This window comes from Cavia porcellus, unplaced genomic scaffold (genome assembly GCF_034190915.1).
Source record: "Cavia porcellus strain 051 isolate PalLab524CR breed Dunkin Hartley unplaced genomic scaffold, mCavPor4.1 scaffold_12, whole genome shotgun sequence".
NCBI classification, from domain to species: Eukaryota; Metazoa; Chordata; class Mammalia; order Rodentia; family Caviidae; genus Cavia; species Cavia porcellus.
The window spans coordinates 41,098,017-41,117,321 of NW_026947495.1; the positions used below are offsets into that span (position 1 = coordinate 41,098,017).

Sequence of the window (19,305 nt, forward strand, 5' to 3'; positions counted from 1 at the left end):
TCCTAAGGATCTCAAATTTGGGGGAAGCTGATATATTTATTTATTTGCTGATGACAACAAGCCAAAGTTTTCAACAGACTTTACTCCAAAACAAATGCAGACAGAAGATAAAGAAGTCCTGCTTTGCCAAACCACACACATTTTAAAAACTCTATACAGGCTTGGCAATGTTTAGGGAAAACGAATGCAAAATTACCAGTGTCAAGTTAAAGATTAGCGCTTAACCCCAAACCCTACACTCCCTCCCTGAGAATGCAAATAAGACATTCGGTGTTTCTCTTAAAATTCCTACTGCAGTTTGGGTTTCTTTTAATCATTGCTTGAATCTGCACCAAGTTACACAAACTTCCTAATAAGAAAGTGCTAGTGACTGACAGAATAAATGAACTCCTTTCTAAGTGTGCGAATTTTAAAACATAGATGATCATCCTATCCCCCCAGTCCGGTCGCCAATGCAAATGAGTCAGAGGACTTGCTCAGACACTGAGTTAATTGTGTAATTCCACAACAGAAAACACCATTGGAGAATCGCGCTGACCTCACAGCTGAAAAAAACTATTTAAGAAAGATGTGGAAACCAGATGTTTCAGGCACATTTCAGCCGCTGTTCTGAGAATTTATCGCAAGCAGCCGGACAGTCGTTAACTTCTGTGCAGCTGAAGATATGATCATCCTAACTTACTTATTTCTCTTGCTGTGGGAAGAGGCTCAAGGATGGGGATTCAAGGATGGAATTTTTCACAACTCTATATGGCTTGGTAAGAAACTTCCCTCATGGGGCTTCTTTTTGGGAATGTCAATTCTTTGAAAACATGAAAGAGTGGGTCAAAGCAGCAAAAATTTCTAATCTGTTGAAGGCTAACGTTTTCAAAGAAAATGCTTAGGAAAGATAACCACTGAAATGCCATTTCTCTTTTTAAAGTGGTCTTGTTTTCCAAAAATTAAAAATAGCTTTTATTAAAATGAGTTGTTCAATAGAAAATAGAAGTTAAATCTATATGCAAAAAAAATCTATATGCATAATGAAAATGTTTTTAAAATCTTCAAAGTATATTTAGCAGCATAGTGAAGAGTGTTTCTATAACAGCTAAAACACCAATATACTAATTGCTTTTTATTTCAGTTGAATCCACAGGTAAATTTTAGAGGAATTGAGATGTGTGAAACTTTTACAGTAACTGATTTATGTACTCTGAGTGGGAGAGAGTATGTTAGTTTTTCCAAACATCCATTGATTATTTTGACAAAGCCAAAGAAAGAAAAGAAAAAGGTTTCTACTTTTGAATGCATTCTTATCACTTTGTTGTACTATCCATATAAATATTTTTCAAACAATTGTCACACAAGTAAAGTTTCTATTGTTGTTTTATTTTGTGAAATGTAAAGAATGATACAGGCCAAACTGTGAAGTTAAACAATAGAAACCTCCAAAAAAGAAAACCCAAGATACAGAAAAGAAAAAACACCCCTTGGAGTATTCTAAACAATATTTTAATTCCTAAGATACAAAATCATACTGTTTTACGTTCATTATCATGTTTAATGGAGAGAAAAGTTCGATTGCTTTGTGAGAATTCAACAGATCTTTGCACATAATTAAGCAATAAAGACAAAGCAAAATTAACTTACATGTTGGTTTTATGCTTGCTGAGCAGCACATGGTTGTAGACTATTTTCCCTTGCTGCATGTTTCTCTCTGGTAGTAACTGCAACCATGCGGGTTTCATTAAAAAGCCTGACTCCAAAAAAAAAAAAAAAAAAGCCTGACTCCACTGCACTACCTTGCCGCCTTTTTTTTAAAGATTGAGCCAGTGAACTAGTTTCAGAGAGATTCATTTGGTTAAGATGAGTTCTGGAATTTAGTAAAAGAATGTACAAGTCTTTGCTTTTTCATTGGACACAATCATACTGAGGAAGTGCACACATTTTAGCAAGAAATGACAATAGAAAGAATCAAACCCACATGGATAAACTGTGAAAGAATACTAGACTCTCTAGTGATCAGCAATTTCAACTTGTATGTAACAAAAATATAAACCTGGACAATAGGAGTTCTGACCCAGAGGCCGAAAGGAGTAAATCTTTGTTAATACTGTGCTGCAAATCTAAGGCTCAGAAGAAGTGCAGATTACTTCAATCTGGGACAAATTATTGACCAGTCAGCCTAACACAAATTGTTTACAGTTGGTTGGATCAGTATAATATTAGACACTTCAGGGAGGAAAGAGAATTATATTAGAAGGCAGAAATCTGTTAGCAACTATAATGACAAGGACACTTTAATTTTGGTATCTTCCAGTTCCTTAAATAATAATTTAAAGTAGAACAAAACAATCATATAAAGGACGAAAGATTTCTATCAGTTTTATATGGGTCATGAAAATTAAAAACAGAGATAATATTTCTTTTTGGCTATTGTATTTAATCTGAAAAACAAGGAAAAGTAATGTATCATGAGGTCCAGGAGCTATCATTATTCCCATTTGTTAGATAAAGAAACTGGCTAGGGATTTAGCTCAGCGGCATAAGCACCTGCCTTGTAAGCAGGCAGTCGTGAGTTCGATCCCTGATACCGATAAAAAGACAAAAAAAAAAAAAAAAAAAAAAAAAAAAAAGAAAGAAAGAAAGAAACTGAGGTTCAGGAAGTGATTTGTGCAAGGTTGTAGATCTCCATGGTAGAACTAGCATCAGAGGTCACAGCTAACATTCTTCTGTGGCTGAAAAAAAAAAAAAAGTCAAACAATTAGTCAAATTTTCAGTATTAAAAAATAAGAGTATTGATTAGAAAATTAATAAAAAGTATTTCTTTTTAAAAGTAAAACTTTTCAAAGTATGATTTAGCTAGTTGGATGACTTAGGCTAATAGTCCCTGTTACTCAGGAGGCTAAGACAGGAAGATGACTTGAGTTCCCAAGTTCAAGACTGGCCCAGGTGGCCAAGTGTTATAGCTATTTCCTGTAAGCACAGCATTTGGGAGGCTGAGGCAGGAGGATCACTATGAATTCAAGGCCAGCCTGGGATACAAAGTGAACTCAAAGCCAATCTGTACTACATAGTGAGACTTTGTCTCAAAAAACAAAACAAAAATAAACAACCTAGACAACATAATAAGTGAATATGAATGAATAAGTAAATAAAACTAAGATTTTTACAAAATCCACTTTAATAGTTTAAAATTCTGAATTGAGGAATACTTTAAAATAAGTGCCTTGTTTAAAACTGTCAAGTACACATACAAGATTCTCAACTTGTTCTTAAGAAAAGATGCTATTAAGTTTGGTGCTCCTTGAGAAATAGCATAAATATTAATACTTAAATTTAAAATGATGAAATATACATTTTTGCTAAATCTATTTCTTGACAAATGTCAGTAGATACCAAATATTTCTGATTACAGAAAGGAAATTGTTAACTATTTTCTAAAAACTTCTCTCTTTATTTTTTCCTATGAACATAATATTTCAATTTGTAGGCCAGGCATGCCTATAATTCCAGAACTCGGGAGACTAAGACAGAAGGAGTAAAGAGAGTTCAAGGCCATCCTGGGCTACATAGTTAGTTTAAAGATACCCTGAACTACAGAGCGAGTCCTTGTCTCAAAAAACAATTTGTTTAATAAAATTCCAAGCAAATTCATTTGAAGAAACCTTGACATACATTAAAATACTTCCTATATTTATTTTCAGTAACGATATTTACATTATATTCTTATGAAACATATAAAATCATAACATTGTTAAAAATTAAGTCTTTTATTATAGTACCTAAATACCTTCTTTTTAACCAAAAATCTTTTGTCTTAAGCTTAAGATAAAGACACACATTTTGTCCACTAGTATCCAGGTTCTTTGAGAACAGGTCTCAACTCACAGAGCCTAGCGAAGTATCCCATAGTATATGCTCAAAATAACCAAATTGGAACTCGGCATGGAGGCACACATGCCTGTAATCCCAGCACTCTGAGAGGCTGAGGCAACAGGATCACAGGTTCAAACCCAGTGTACAAAATTTTTCAACTTAGTCTCAAAATATAAAAGGGGGTGGGATGGAACAAAGTGCAAAGGCCCTGGCTTGAATACCCAGCACTAAAAACCACACACACACACCCCAAATTGGAAGGTAGTGAGAGTTTGCTGAGGCTTTGTCACATGAAGAACACTTGGAAAAAGGTCTTCAAAGTAGAGACCTTTTTTTTTTTTGTCTTTTTCATTTTTAACAGTACCAGGGATCAAACTCACAACTGCCTGCTTGCAAGGCAGCCGCTTATGCTGCTGAGCTAAATCCCCAGCCCCTCAAAGAAGAGATCTTGACTAGTTATGATTTAATGTCTCTGGTTGTGAATGGCAGTGTCCAATCTATAAGCATCAAACTGCATATGGCCTTCTGTGTGTGTGTAAGAATGGACCTTTACCACATAATGTACAGTAGCAGGATACCTTGAAGTCTAGAAAAGCAAGGACATGCTCAGCTCCATAGCCTACTAACTTTAAACCAGCAAGAGGAGGAGAACAATGAACTCAGAATTTTCTTCTCAGTACTAGGAATTGAAACCAGGGGTGCTCTACCACCACACTACATCCAAAGCCCTTATTAAGATCTCACTAAGCTACTCAGATTAGCCTCAAACCTGCACTATTTATGTCTCAGCATCCCAAGTAGCTGGAATTATAGATGTGCACCCTTGCACCCAGCTCAGATTAGAACTGTTTCTGATACCACTGGATTGATGGTTTGCTTCATGCCAAAAGATTTGCATTCTTATTGAAATGGTGGTGGCTGACTACATAAGTTCTAGTACAAATACTTCACCATAATCTGGCAGGCTCTACAGAACTATTAGAACTAACCTATGGCTATTGTCCTGGGAATCTTTTCACATGGTTTCTATGACAGAAGGCACTCTAAACTCAAAATAATCCACTCAGACAGTGGTCCATTGGAAAACAACTCCTCTGTGACTTATCACTGCCTAAAATACGTTGGGAACAACCTGTGAGCTAAAAAAGAAAAACTAGATAAAGAAGTTAGGAGCTAAGTATAAGTTAGGTGCACCATTTTTTTCTTTTCTATGTTTGAATCTGTTTTTCTTTTTTTAGATGCAGTATTTGTTTGCTTTGGTTTCCTTGAGCCTTTCCTGTAGTTTTTGATTTATTCACTAAAGTCTCAATTATATTGCCTTAGTCATTTCCCTCAAATGGATATTTTGGCTTGATTTTCTTCATCACTGTGAGTCTGCTTTATATATCATTTTTATGGTTTCTTTTGTCTTCAATTTATTTTTGCCCCTATTGCTTACCCTTCCAAGTTTTTATGACTTTATTAAAGTCAAAAGAAATCCAAAATTTTGTCACTTGAGGATAATGTAGAAACACAATGTTGTATAAATATATTTTTAGGCTACCATGTCAGAAACATAATATAGCCTCAAAATTTCATTTATGTCCCCAAAATTCCCCTCAAAGTCCCCTCATTCATATTTTTTCCAACACTTTCTAACAATGAAAACTTTAGCCTCCCTGGCAGCTGACCTGGGAAATTCTTTGGCAGGAACAACAGTTGATGTAATCTTCCAGCTGAGGCAAAATTTCCTTTGTTCCCCAAGAGTGGATAATCGTGCACTGATGACACTTTGTGGTTTCACAGAACAAGCAGCTGGTGTGTACCACCGAGAAGCTCGGTCCGGCAAATACAAGCTCACCTATGCAGAAGCCAAGGCGGTGTGTGAATTTGAAGGTGGTCGTCTCGCCACCTACAAGCAGCTGGAAGCAGCCAGAAAAATTGGTAACTGATTTGACAATGATTTTTCTACTTTTTTAGCCTTGGGGCATAGGGAGAGGGCACTCTACCTTTCCTACGCTCTTGAATAAGATTCCTCTCTCCAGCCTCTCTAGGTACTCTAAGCCCCTAGGACAGCATTGCTCTCTGGCTTCTTCTATACCCTTTTACCCAGAGCCAGAACAAGTCTAGTACTGGCATCATATTTGGGGATCACAATCCACTGAGAACTAATACATGAAGAAAAAGAGCTTATTATATCAATAACATGTATGTAAATTTCTCATGAGCTGTAATGCAGCTTTCTTTCTTTGGAACTGGGAATTGAACTCAAGACCTTGTGCTTGCCAGGCAGAAGCCATGCCACTGATCTATACCTCCGACCCCTATTGTCATTCATTTTTAATGAATGGTCTATCTCTGTGACTCCTTAGCATGGGTTTCCTCATCTATTAAATGATGGTAGTGTGCTGAGTTTTATGAAGACATTTCCCTGGCATGAGAAATAGTGAGTTTAAAGATTTTTTTCCATATACATATGAAATATATATATGGAATATATAGAGAATATATATGGAATATATATATATTGGTTTTTTGTTTTGCTTTGTTTTTTTAAACAAGGTCTTGCTATCTAGTTCCAGTCTGATCTTGAACTCACTATATAGCAGCTGGCCTCAAACTCACAATGATTTCCCTGCCTCAGTCTCCTAAATTCTAGATTACTGGTGTGCACCACCATGCCCAACTTTTTCCTAATATTTTTAACATGAAGTGAGAGAATGCCTTTGTACTCTAGGATCAAAAGCTGTAATGGTACATTCTTGTAATCTCACACTCCAGAGGTTTAGGCAGGAGAATCCTAAGCTCAAGGCCCATGTGAACAACATAGTGAGACCCTATCTCCAAACAAACAACCTAGGAAAACGATAAGCAAATTATAAGATAGCAAGAGAAAGAAATTGAGATGATATCAGTAGATCTGGTGAGAACTCCGCTAGCTACCCAGATGGAACAACTTGTTTCTTTACACAAAAATGGGCTGCTGCCACCTGTCCTGGGCTCTGAGCTCCCTCCCACAGGAGCTCCTTTGTTGACAGAAAAACATCTGGCAAAACTCATATGGTTACTGCACCTTACCCAAGACAAACAGTCGCTCTGCAATATCAGTGAAGGAATAGTCCCAGGACGCCCACAGATACCAGAATCTGGCGCTGCAGTTTCACATGGATGAAAAACAAGCTCATCATCTTGCCAAGCTCAAAGGCAATTTAAAATATGTATATACTTTTAATTCCCAGTGGGTTGCAACACAGATGCAGAACATGTAGACATGGAGAATAGACCATGAGGTACTGTCGTCTCTCAAAGGTCCCAACTGCTCATCTGCAATCCCACGTCTGAGTGTGGAATGGTGGATGCTTGCAGCTAGATGTGCTGCCACACACCTGAAACCCCAGCACTCTGGGAGGCTGATACAAGAGGATCACAAATTCAAGCTCAGGTGAACAGGCCCTGTCTCAAAATAAAAGATAAAAAAAGGGCTAAGGATATAGCTTACCCTAGATTTGACCTGTTGTAATACACACACACACACACAATTGCTCCTTTTTGGGGGGTGTACTAAGAATTGAATTTATGACCTTGAGCTTGCTAGGCAGGCACTTATGCCACTGAGCTAAATCCCCAGCTTTTTTTTTTGAGACAGGGGTTTCACTGTGTAATTCAGGCTGGCCTTGAACTCATGGCTTTCCTCCCTCCTTAGCCTCCATGTGTTGGGATAACACAATTGCTTTTGCATGATGCTGGCAAATACTAAAACACCCTCTAAAGCTCAACAAGTAAAAGAGGCTGAGTCTTTGTTTGAAATTTATGAGAGAATTTATCTATACTCAGATCTTGTTTGTTACTTGTTGAGACAGGGTCTCACCATGTAGACCAATTTGGCCTTTGTATTGGTTACTTTTCTCTTATTGCTGGGACAAAACATTTGACACTCAAAATGAAGGAAAGAAAGGTTTATCCGCTTACTGTTTGTGGAGGCTTCAGTTCATAATCAGCTGGCTCCAAGGCAGGGTGGCATGGCACAGGAGCAATACTTCAAGGCAGCAGCCGGAGCAAAAAGCTTAAAAAGGGAGAGAGTATGCTTCCATCTCTCCCTTATATTGTATGCCAGCTCCTCACCCTGGGCAGGTGCAGCACCCACGCCTCAGATCCCAGCACTAAACAAACCAATCACAAATGCTAGACTCAGGATCCTCCATGACTGCAAGAGGCCTTGGGGGGACACTTAAGCCATAACAGCCTTGAATGCTTTATGTAGGCCAAACTAGCCTCAAAAATCATGAGTTTCCTGCCTCAGCCTCTCAAAATGCTCGGTTTATAGGTGAAAGCCACCATAACTGGCTCTTATTCAAGTCTTTACTTTTTTTTTTTTTTTTAAAGGTGGGATCTTTTTCTATAGTTCAGGTTGCCCTTGAACTCACTATGTAACACAAACTGGCCTTGAATTCACAGCAATCCTGCCTTTAGCCTCCTGAGTCTGAGATTACAAGTGTGTGTCGCCACACCACACCAGCTCAGATCTTCAAAATATTACTGACATCTGAATCAATTTTTTTTTTATACTGGAAATCAAACTCAGGAACTCTGGCTTGCCAGGCAGGTGCTGTTCTACTGAGCTATATCCTCAGCCCCTCTTAATCAATTTTGATATAGAAATGAATTAGATTACCATCTGAAAATTTTTTTTCCAGAATTTACAGTAATTTCAGAAATTATCACATAGAAAGAAACCATTTCTGAAAAGAAAGCACCTTTGAAATTGGTTTTATATCTACAGTGTGATCCGCAGTCCACCTGCATCTTTTTTTTTTTTTAAATGGGACTACTTTCTAGTAAAAGACACGAGTTGTATATTGTGTGCATTCTTTTTTCTTTTTTTTTTTTTTTTATGAAAGCAGTTTTCTCCCACTTACGAGGAAATGAATCCGGGCAGCTGAGGAACTGTGGTTTCTGATCAACACCTCAATCCTTTTGCCTTCTCTTGCAGGTTTTCATGTCTGTGCTGCGGGATGGATGGCCAAAGGCAGAGTTGGGTACCCCATTGTGAAGCCAGGGCCCAACTGTGGGTTTGGAAAAACTGGAATTATTGATTATGGCATCCGTCTCAACAGGAGTGAAAGATGGGACGCATACTGCTACAATCCACATGGTTTGTTAAAAATAATGTAATGTCTTACAAAAAGAGTTACATACATGGAAGAAAGACTACAACAAAACAGTTATGGGAGACTAAGAACTTGTTAAAAATAGCTGATTGAGCATGGGCGAGCACTATGTTAAGCCCAGTGTTTCAGAGGCTGTGGTAGGAAGGTCACAAGTTCAAGCTCAGCTTGGGCAAGCTAACAGCTTAATGAAAACTTGCCTCAAGATTTCAAAAGCAAAAGTTTGTTTTTTTTTTTAAAGGGTTGGGGATGTAGCTCAGCGTGAAGGCCAAGAGACAGAGAGAGAAAGAGAGAGAAAGAGAGAGAAAGAGAGAGAGAGAGAGAGAGAGAGAGAGAGAGATTAATTCTTCCTGAAAAAAATCCTATTTGGTAATGATAATTATGAAGAATGACTACCATGTTAGAGTACCATGTTAGAGTGCTTATGCTGGGCTGGCTACTGGGCTGTGGTCTTCACTTCCACTCTCACTTAACATTCTTAGCTCTTCAAGAATTATTTATCACTACATTAGCAATCAGGAGGCTGAAGTTAAATAACTTACCTCCAATCCGACAGCCAATTCAGCAGGTAGGGTAAGAATTCAGCTCTGTGCTATGGAACTTTGTGGCTGTAAAGAAAGAGACTCACACACACACACACACACACACACACACACACACACATTATAAATCTATCATATTTACCTAAAACAATAAAGTGATGCTATCAAATGTTAACTGTTCACCCCTTTGACAGAATGAAAGCAAAGGAGATAAAATAAACAAACTCTCCCAAATTTATTTTACATACAAGTTCTTAGACTTCCAAACAAGGTACCTCTCATTTTGTAGTTTAACAATTACATTCTGCACGTACTAGTTTTTGCTTTTGTTTTATAGCACTGGGAAAGTGACCCAGGGCCCCACTCTCATTGAGTTATATCCATACACTTTTCTGCTTTTTGAGACAGGACTTTCCTAAACTTGTCTCAGCCTCCCTCAGTGCTGAACTAGTCCACACTATGCAGTATGTTTTTATTCATATTTTTCCACAGCCACTTGAAATATTTAATGGGAAATTTCATTCAGAATATGAAGAGTTGCTCTTTGTTTATGCTCTCAGAGAAAAAAATACTCTTCTATTTGCATATATTCCCAGAGAGGTTGCAAAATGTTATATAATGTGTTACAAATCATTTAGGCATTTATGCTCTTTTTTTTTTTTTTACCCCACCCCTGCCTCGGCATTTATGCTCTTAAATATAACCAGGTGGTATCCCATTTGGATCTACCTTACAGAAATTCTAGCTTGGCGTAGTGGCACCCTGCAACCCCAGCACTCCAGAAGGCTGAGGCAGGAGGACTGCAGTTTTGAGCTCTGCAATTTTGGTGATTTAGAGAGAACTTACCTCAAAATAAACAGTAAAATAGGGTCGGGGATGTAGTTCTGGGTGAATGGGTTTGACCCCCACTACCACAAAAAAAAAGAGAGAGAGAGAGAAAGAGTGAGTGAGATAAAGATGGAAGGAAGGAAGGAAAAGAAAGAACAAAAGAAAGAAAGAAAATCCTATAACATAGTGGAAAACTTAACAGTGACATTCTAGTATACTTTTACAGAATTTATTACCTAACATTACTAGTACAGGGCCTGGGATTTCTGGGATTTAGCACAGTCTTTCAGGTCTGTAACTAACCTATATCTAAAAAAAAGTAGATATATTCCAAATAAAAAAAATTTTGCCTAGCATTGTCTTTTAGTGCCACTTAAAATCCAGAACTGTATCTTTCAAAGCCATTTTGTAATACGTATTAGGTTTATTTATTCTTAAATAGTACGAGACCACTGTATATTTAATCCTATATTTAGTCATTAATAATACATAAAGCTTCCCTCCCTGATTCCCTCTGCACGTTCTTTTCTTTGGTGTGTCTGTACAAGCAGCTCCCTTTTTACTCTCAAGTCTTCCTGAATACATTCTGCTTCTTGTTTTGCTTGAAAAATGATAGACTGTGAACTCCTGTGCAGTTCTTCCCAAGGGTCAAAGTGTAGAGTAAATGAAACCATGGTAATGAAAGTGTTCTTGCATATTTTGCTGTCCCTTTATAAGAATGCCATCTTAACCTACAAGTTTTTAATTGTTGCTTTTTTTTCTCAGAAAAGCTGAGTACTGTTTATTCTGAGAATATGTGTACAGAATCCTAGGAGACTTACTCTTACACAACTCTCAATGTAGTTAGCTTACTGAGAGATTTGTGGAGCACTGATTATATACTTAGATCGTGGTTCACTGGAAGGACACAGTGAACTGCCTGAACTAGAACAGGCCACCAAAACCTAATCAGAATGAAAAGCAGTTGTAACAGCATCAGAAAGCAAAGCAGTCAGCTTTGGCCAACATGACCAACTTGCAGCTGATTGAAATAGGGAAGAATAGGGTCAGTAAGTGTTTGAAAGTAAAGTTGCTCTTTTCAAGTTTGGAATGTGTGCCAAGACATTGATCACCTATGGGCATGAATTTTTTAACCAAGTAATAGTTCTCATTGGCCTGATTGGGCTGTGAATCTGTGGTTTTTAAAATAAGGGATACTGGGCCTGGCAAGTGCAAGTGTGAGAGTTCAATCCCCAGTACTAAAAAATAAATAAATTAAAATTAAAATAAGGGATACATAAGGCAATCGATGTACTACCATCAAATGTAGAGCTAAACAGATGTAATTAAATAAGTGCCTAAGTTACCTCAGCTTTTTTGTCTTCCCTTTCTTTTCTTTTGGGGGAGGTTTGTCTTTTTTGAGACAGGGCCTTGCTATGCAGTTCATGCTGGCCTTGAGCTCATTTTGTAGCTCAGGCTGGTCTCAAATTTGCAGGATCCTCCTGCCTCAGCCTCCTGAGTACTGAGCTTACAGGCATGCACCACCATGCCCAGCTTTGTTGCTTGTTTTTTGGACAGGTTCTTACCAAGTAGTTCAGACTGGTTTTGAACTCATTGTATAGTCTAGGTTGGCCCAGAACCCCCAGTGTTCTTCATCCTGTTTTCTAAATGCTGGGATTAGAGGCGTCACCACCTCTCTCATCTCTAGTTCAGGATTTGAATCCTTTTTCTACAGAGCCTCAGATTTAACTCAGCAGCCAAAGTCCTTGCTTGGCAAGCTCAAGGTCCTAAGTTTGATCCTTAGTAGCAAAAAAAAAAAAAAAAAAAGACCAATAGTACAAAATGAAGACGATGAAAAAAAATTATTAAGACTATGGGTGTAACTAGTGGTTCAGCCCACACTTAACAGGCATGAGACTTTGGATTCAGTCCCAGCATAAAAATACAAATAAATTAAAAAGTGTACAGAATTTAAGGTCCCTTATGGTTCTAGAATTTTATAATGATGTTCTAAAAAGAATTTATGAGGGGCTGGGGATTTAGCTCAGCGGTATAAGCGCCTGCCTTGCAAGCGTGTGGTCGTGAGTTCGATCCCTGGTACCGGTAAAAATACAAAAAAAAAAAAAAAAAAAAAAAAGAAGAAGAATAATTTATGAGATTCACTGTTCTCAGTAAGTCCCTGAGACATGGCGATATGACAGGAGAAAATTCCTACCATCTTTTTTATTCCTTCAGTGCTCGGGATTGAACTCAGGGCCTCATGCATGCTAAGCATGAGCTTCATCACTGAACTCCATCCCCAGCCCTTCCTTCCACCTTAATTAGGCTGCTGGCAATGTGGAGACACATAGGACAGAAATACACAGAGGTACCGTATAGCAAAAGAATTGTGTATTTTATGGCTTAAAAGGGAAAAGGAAAATGTAAACAGAAATACAATTAGCTAATACATTTTTTTCTCCTCATTTTCATTCTTTAAAAATCTGCCAACAAGCCTGGCATGGGCACACGCCTGTACCAGCCACTCAGCAGGCTAAGATGGGAGGACCCCATAAACCCACGAGTTCAAGATTGTCCTGGGCACTGTGCCAGACTGTCTCAAAAAAGAAATTTCCCCAATAGCCCATGTTCATTTTAGAGAATTTAGAAATTACTGGTGAAAAAATATAATTATTCTTTAGCTATAAGTATATATAATACACACATGCAGTATATTAAGCCATTTCTTAAGTATTTCATATGTCTCAAAAGTGGATATCATTTTGAAATAAAGATAATTATTTTCCTAACAGTTTTGTTTCCTTCTCTGTCTATCTCTATCTTTCTCTTTTTCTCCCTCTTTCCATTTTAGCAAAGGAGTGTGGTGGTGTCTTTACAGATCCAAAGCGAATTTTTAAATCTCCAGGCTTCCCCAATGAGTATGAGGATAACCAGATCTGCTATTGGCACATTAGACTCAAGTATGGTCAGCGTATTCACCTGAGTTTTTTGGACTTTGACCTTGAAGATGACCCGGGTTGCCTGGCTGACTATGTTGAAGTATATGACAGTTATGATGATGTTCATGGATTTGTTGGAAGGTACGTATCAATACAGAAAGTTAATGACATTTCTTTAATTAACTTTCTCCCCATTGTTCCTAGAATACTTCTTTTTTTGCCCCTAAAATATTGATTTTTCCACTGTTCCTACTATTTGTCAACATATCACATCCTTTCTCAATAGTGATTTTTGTTAGCTGATATATGAAATTACTAAAGTAATTATAGCTGTATTTTGATTATCATTAAAGGCATAAGAATTCTTTAATCAATTTATAAAAAACTCGAGATTTGACTAAGATAGGTGGAAAGTTTGTTGGCCCAGTGTGGTGGTGCACACTTGTAATCCCAGCATTCAGGAGGCTGAAGCAGGAACACTATGAGTTTGAGGCCAGCCTCGACTACAAAGTGAGCTCAAAGCCAGCCTGCTGTCTCAAAAAGATGAAAAATAAATAAGAAAAGAAAAAGGTTGTTAGGATCTGTAATTGATCTACTTTCTTTTAATCTCCTAAACATGACTGACTTCAGCAACTGGTATGTCTCACCTTTGTACAAATTATTGTACTAAGTGTTATAGATGCAAAATAAATTAGCAAAGTTAGCCCTTCTCTCACAAAATTTAGCTAAATATACAATGGACATCTTTGATTACTAAAGATATTTTGAGATAGGGTCTCACTAGGTAGCCCAAGCTGGCCTCAAACTTGCACTCCTCAATTTTCCTGCCTCAACCTCCCAAGCACTGGGTTTATAGGCATGGACTACCATTCCTGATTGCATTCTCTGTTTGTTGGTTTTGTTTGAAACAGAGCCTCTCTATGTGGCTCAGGCAGGCCTTCAACTTACTGTGAACCCAGGGTGGCCTTGAATTCATGAGGATGCTCCTGCCTCAGTCTCCTGAGTTCTAGGATTATAGGTGTATACTATCATGTCTCATGTTTATGTAGATTCTAAAATGTATAACCAAAGCACAAATAAAAACAGATACTTCTTGAATACATAAATAGCAAATGTTTTTTGTTTTGTTCTCACGCTGATGAATTGCTACAGAAAAAAATACATATAGTTTTCTAAAATACATTGAAAGGGCCAGAGATAGAGCTCAGTGGCATAAACACCTGCCTGGAGAGTACAAGATCTTGAGTTCAATTCCTAACATCAAAAAATAAAATAAGATAAATTTTAGAAGGGTTAGGGATTTAGCTCAGTGGCATAAGTGCCTGGCTGGCAAGTGCAAGGTCATGAGTTCAATCCCAGGTACAAAAAAAAAAAAAAAAAAAATCTATCAATAAATTGAAGAAGACATGAATTAGAATTGAAGGAATGACAAATGAGTTTTGGGATTGGGGGATACCAGAAATCAAACTCATGACCTCACACTTGCCAGGCAAGTGCTTATGTCACTGAGCTAAATCGCTAGCAGGATTTTTTTTTGGAAATGATGTGCCTCCTACCTTGAGAATTAAGAAGACATTTCTACTGTAAACCTAATTTCTGAAATCAATTACAGCCCTAGACAAAATGGTAAACTACTTTTAGAAGGTTTATATCAAGCTAATTTGTTACCTCTTAGATTTATAATATGTATTTTTCCTTTATAATAGACTTTTCCTTCTTTTGAATTACATTTTTAGAAACTTATAAGAATTGTTTTTATATTATGAATTATTTGTTCTTATAGTATGAATTAGCTCATGATTTAGAAAAAAATCAATCCCTCTTATATCTATAAGGTCTATTTGACATTTTTCCAAATTTAAATGTCTTGTAATTTAAAATATGAATAGCACTGGTCATGGTGGTACATGACTGTAATCACAGCACTTGTAAGACCTCATGAGGCAGGATTGTGAGGAGTTTGAGGCAAACTTGGACGATGTAGTGAGTGTAAGACCAACCTCAAGTGCAAGACCTTGTCATAAATAAATAAAATATTAATATCATCAACCATATACCCATTTTTTCTTTAGCTATGAAGAAAACTTTATACAATAAATCAGAAATAAACTTTTACATGTCCAAGTAAGTTAAAATTATCTACTACACAAATACTTTTTTTGGTACACGAAGTAGAAAAGTCACAAATCCATTCTTAAAAGTCTAATACAGAATTTTTTCAAAAAACTTTATTGCAACCCTTCTTCCTTACAAATCCAAGTTTTAAAAAAAAAGAATTTTTAAAGTATAGAAAAATGAGTCACTGCTTAAAAGATATGAAACATTTCATTATCACTATGTCATTATTTCATCATCACTAGGATCCACTCCAAGAGTTATATAATGCCTTTCCTGTAATCTCTTTTTTCTACAACTTCCCTCTCAGGTACTGTGGGGACGAACTCCCAGAAGACATCATTAGCACAGGTAAGGACTCCGAATGGAAGACTAAACGTCAGTTGTTTTCTCAGAGCACCCCTGAAATCGAGGCCCTGCTACTCACCACGGTTCCTTTTAAAACAGAGATATTATCATTCATTTTTCAAAGTTGGGAGAACTAAGGCTGCATGTAGCTGGTTATCTTGTAAAATACAGAGAAGTGTTTATGTGTGCTGATGCTGAGTCCTCGCTCTAGCTAAGCACAGACCCTCCTCTTGTGCAGGAAAAGCACGCAGTCCTGGGTCTGCACACCCACACATGCTGCTGTGCGTTCAAGCCCAGGAAACATGTAAATACTGCCTGGACAGCATATGTCCATCTTGCACAGGGCCCCAGGTTGTATCCCAAGCACCACAAACAAAACAAAACAAAAAACCATAAAGTAAACTAGGCATGATGACCCATGCTTGTGATCCTAGCTATTTAAGAGGCTGGGGGGTGGGAGGAAGAGGCTGAGGCAGGAGAACTGCACCTTTGAACCCAGCCTGAGCAATTTAGTAAGATCTGGTCTCAAAACAAAAAAAATTTTTAAAAGAACTAGTCTGTAGCTCAATGACTGAGCATTACGTAGCACACAGGAGCCCCTAACTTCAATTCTCAGCACCATGAAAAATAATAAATATGGTAAAATGGCCAAAATTATTTATTGATAAGAGGCTGAAGTTATAAAGTTGTTTAAAAAAATAGCTTCTGTCAGCCTATCTTCAGTGGTGCATACCTGGAAATGCCAACTCCTGGGAAGGCTGAGGTAGGAGGACCACAAGTTTGAAGCAACTTTGGGCAACCATCTCCAAAAAAAGGCAGGTGGTGGTACAGGGCTGAGGCTGCAGTTCAAAGGGAGAGCAGTAGATTTGATCTTCAGGACAAAAAAAAAAGAGGCAGGAGATTTAGCTCAGCAGCATAAGCGCCTGCCTTGCAAGCGCGCAGTGGAGGGTTTGATCCCGGGTACAAAAAAAAGAAAAGAAAAGAAAACTGTCACTAAAAAATTTTTTTAAATGACAATCCCCAGAGAGTGTTTTATGAGATTTCTTTTTTTTTCTCTCTTTCTTTTATTTATTTTTACTATTTATTTATTTGGAGACAGGATCTCCCTCCGTAGCCCAGACTGGCTTAGTTCACAGCTGGACTCCTGCACCAATCTCCAGAGTACTGGGTTTACAGGGTAAACAGGTGTAAACCACCACACTCAGCTTGTTCTGCGATGTAGTTTAAATAAGTAGTACATTAAAAAAGGATTCTAAAATAAATTTGGAAAATTTAAGGCCAAACAGTGTTAAACGCGTTTCTTTGTGGGGAGACCACAGGAGACTTTTAATACGCTAATTTCTATAGAAAGCCTTAAAAGTCTAGATATAATAGGTAATATCTTCAAAATCTCTCCCCTCCACAACCCGTGTCTCTTTCTCCAGCCAGGCAGAGCAGTGCGTGCCTACGATGCCAGTATTTGGGAATCATCCCCAAATGAGATTTTCAACCTTAGTATCACTAGAAGTCTTCATTTTTTCCTTTTATTTCTATCGTTAGCACTAGCACTGGCATTCTTCTGCAGTCTGTTTTGCCTCTAAGTGATAAAAGCATCACAATACTGTCCTTCAACTGAACACAACACTTCACTGTGTTGTAATTCTTAGTCTTTCAGTGGATACTATGAGTTAATTTGCCCCCACATCCAGCCTTGCAGCGCACTCAATTCTAATTTATTCATCATTATTTATTACACAGTACAGAACTTTCTGTGCTATCCTTGAATGACTAATGCTTAAATCTTAATTTATTACTCTGTCACAGCTCCCCATAATTTAGTAAAAACAATCCATAGTTTGAAATACTTGCTGTTCTATAATTTTGAGTATTCCTTCTATGAAGAGAAGGCTGAATTGTTTGACAGTGCAGGGCACCAAACCGAGAGCTTCATTCAGCATGTTATACAAGTTTCACTGTGTGAAAACCCCTCACCCCAGAGAACCTTTCAAAACAATCAGACAAATTTTCCTGCAGGACAGACTGGAGGGGCAGAGAAAAAAATGTGGAAGTCTCTCACAGGTTCTACTTGTCAAAGAAATCACAGGTCCTAAAATTTGAGAATCCACCTCTGAATTGTGGGAGCCTTGTTGACTTCTTAGATTCTCCTATGAGGATAAGGAGTTTTAGACTTGTCAGGCAAATCAAACGGAAGTGACATCTTTGCTGCTTTGTTTACTCCTCCCCCACAGGAAATGTCATGACCTTGAAGTTTCTGAGTGACGCTTCAGTAACAGCTGGAGGCTTCCAAATCAAGTACATCGCAGTGGATCCAGTATCCAAATCCAGTCAAGGAAAAAATACTACTACCAGGTCTACTGGTAGTAAAAACTTTTTAGGTGGAAGATTCAGCAATTTATAAATCAAACAAAAGATGTTCAAAATATGTGATGTTTATTTTTGCATCGTTGGAACTTCTTTGATCTCACTTTTGTGTTCTTATTTTTGTTAACATTTATTTATTATTTTTCTAAATGTGAAAGTAGTACTTTATTTGATGAGAAATGGAGAGATAATTCAAGTGCAAAAATAAAATCTCTCCTACTTCTACTATATAGAAGTAACAAGTGCTGACATTTATATATATTTTTTCATTTCTCTACTTGTAGTATATGTACATATGTATCTATATGCATTTGTATTTTAAATTTTGGAGCCTTTTCTATACATAGTTTTACACTCTGGTTTTTGTGAGGAGTTATAACTTTAGACTTTAAACCTAAGTACTTCCTAAATCATTGAGTATTTTATGAAAACATGATTTTGAATAGCAGTAGAATATTCCATATTTTATTTAAACTCATCTCTATTGTTAAAATATTAGATTGTTTTCAGAAATATTGCTGCAATAAATCTTTGTACATACATATTTGTGTAGGTCTTTAATTTGGGGGACAAGGACCCACAAGTAAATTCTGGACTAAGAGACAAAGTAAAGTTTTCTTTTCTTCTTCTTTCTACTCCTCCTCCTCCTCTTCCTCATCCTCCTCCTCCTCCTCCTCCTCCACTTTCTCCTCCTCCACTTTCCCCTTTCCTTCTTCATCTTCTTTTTAAGCCAGGCTCACTTTATGTAGTTCAGGCTGACCTTGAACTCTCAATAATCCTCCTGCTTTAGCCTCCTGAGTACTGGATTACAAATTTATGCCACCATGCCTGGTCCTAAGTTTTCTTTTTGAGAACAATGAGACATCAGCATAGTTTGAATTTCCATTTATTGTATTAGTGAGACTGGAAATTGGTTTATCTAATTTTGATTTTTTATGTGTGAATTATTTTTTCCATACTTTTACCCTGTTCGTTTGATACAAAACCTCCCTCCATGCTATGTAAACCAGGTTGACCAGTACCCCAGGCTGGCCTGCAGTTTGCTGGGTGGTTGTGGCTGGCCTCAAATTCTAATTTCCTGCCTCAGCCTCTTCAGTAGCTGTGATTACCGGCCTGGGCCACCACGCCCAGCTTTTTTCTACCTATTTATTTATTTATTTATTTTGTCTTTCTGAAACACAATCTCACTAT

The 19,305-nt window shown here is 37.5% G+C and overlaps 1 protein-coding gene across 1 annotated transcript; it reads left to right on the forward strand.

The window, feature by feature from the left end:
* Positions 1-573: 573 nt before the first annotated feature.
* Positions 574-18,656, forward strand: Tnfaip6 (TNF alpha induced protein 6). The gene is made up of 6 exons (XM_003478697.5): positions 574-758; positions 5,644-5,781; positions 8,828-8,989; positions 13,203-13,431; positions 15,716-15,756; positions 17,982-18,656. The coding sequence occupies exons 1-6, from the start codon at positions 665-667 to the stop codon at positions 18,149-18,151; spliced, it is 834 nt and encodes a 277-aa protein (XP_003478745.1). The 5' UTR covers positions 574-664; the 3' UTR covers positions 18,152-18,656.
* Positions 18,657-19,305: the final 649 nt, after the last annotated feature.

Coding starts and splice junctions, on each gene's coding strand:
- Tnfaip6 (XM_003478697.5), top strand. CDS start 665: ATGATCATCCTAACTTACTTATTTCTCTTGCTGTGGGAAGAGGCTCAA. Junction 5,782..8,827: donor GGAAGCAGCCAGAAAAATTG/GTAACTGATTTG, acceptor CTTCTCTTGCAG/GTTTTCATGTCTGTGCTGCG. Junction 15,757..17,981: donor AGAAGACATCATTAGCACAG/GTAAGGACTCCG, acceptor CCTCCCCCACAG/GAAATGTCATGACCTTGAAG.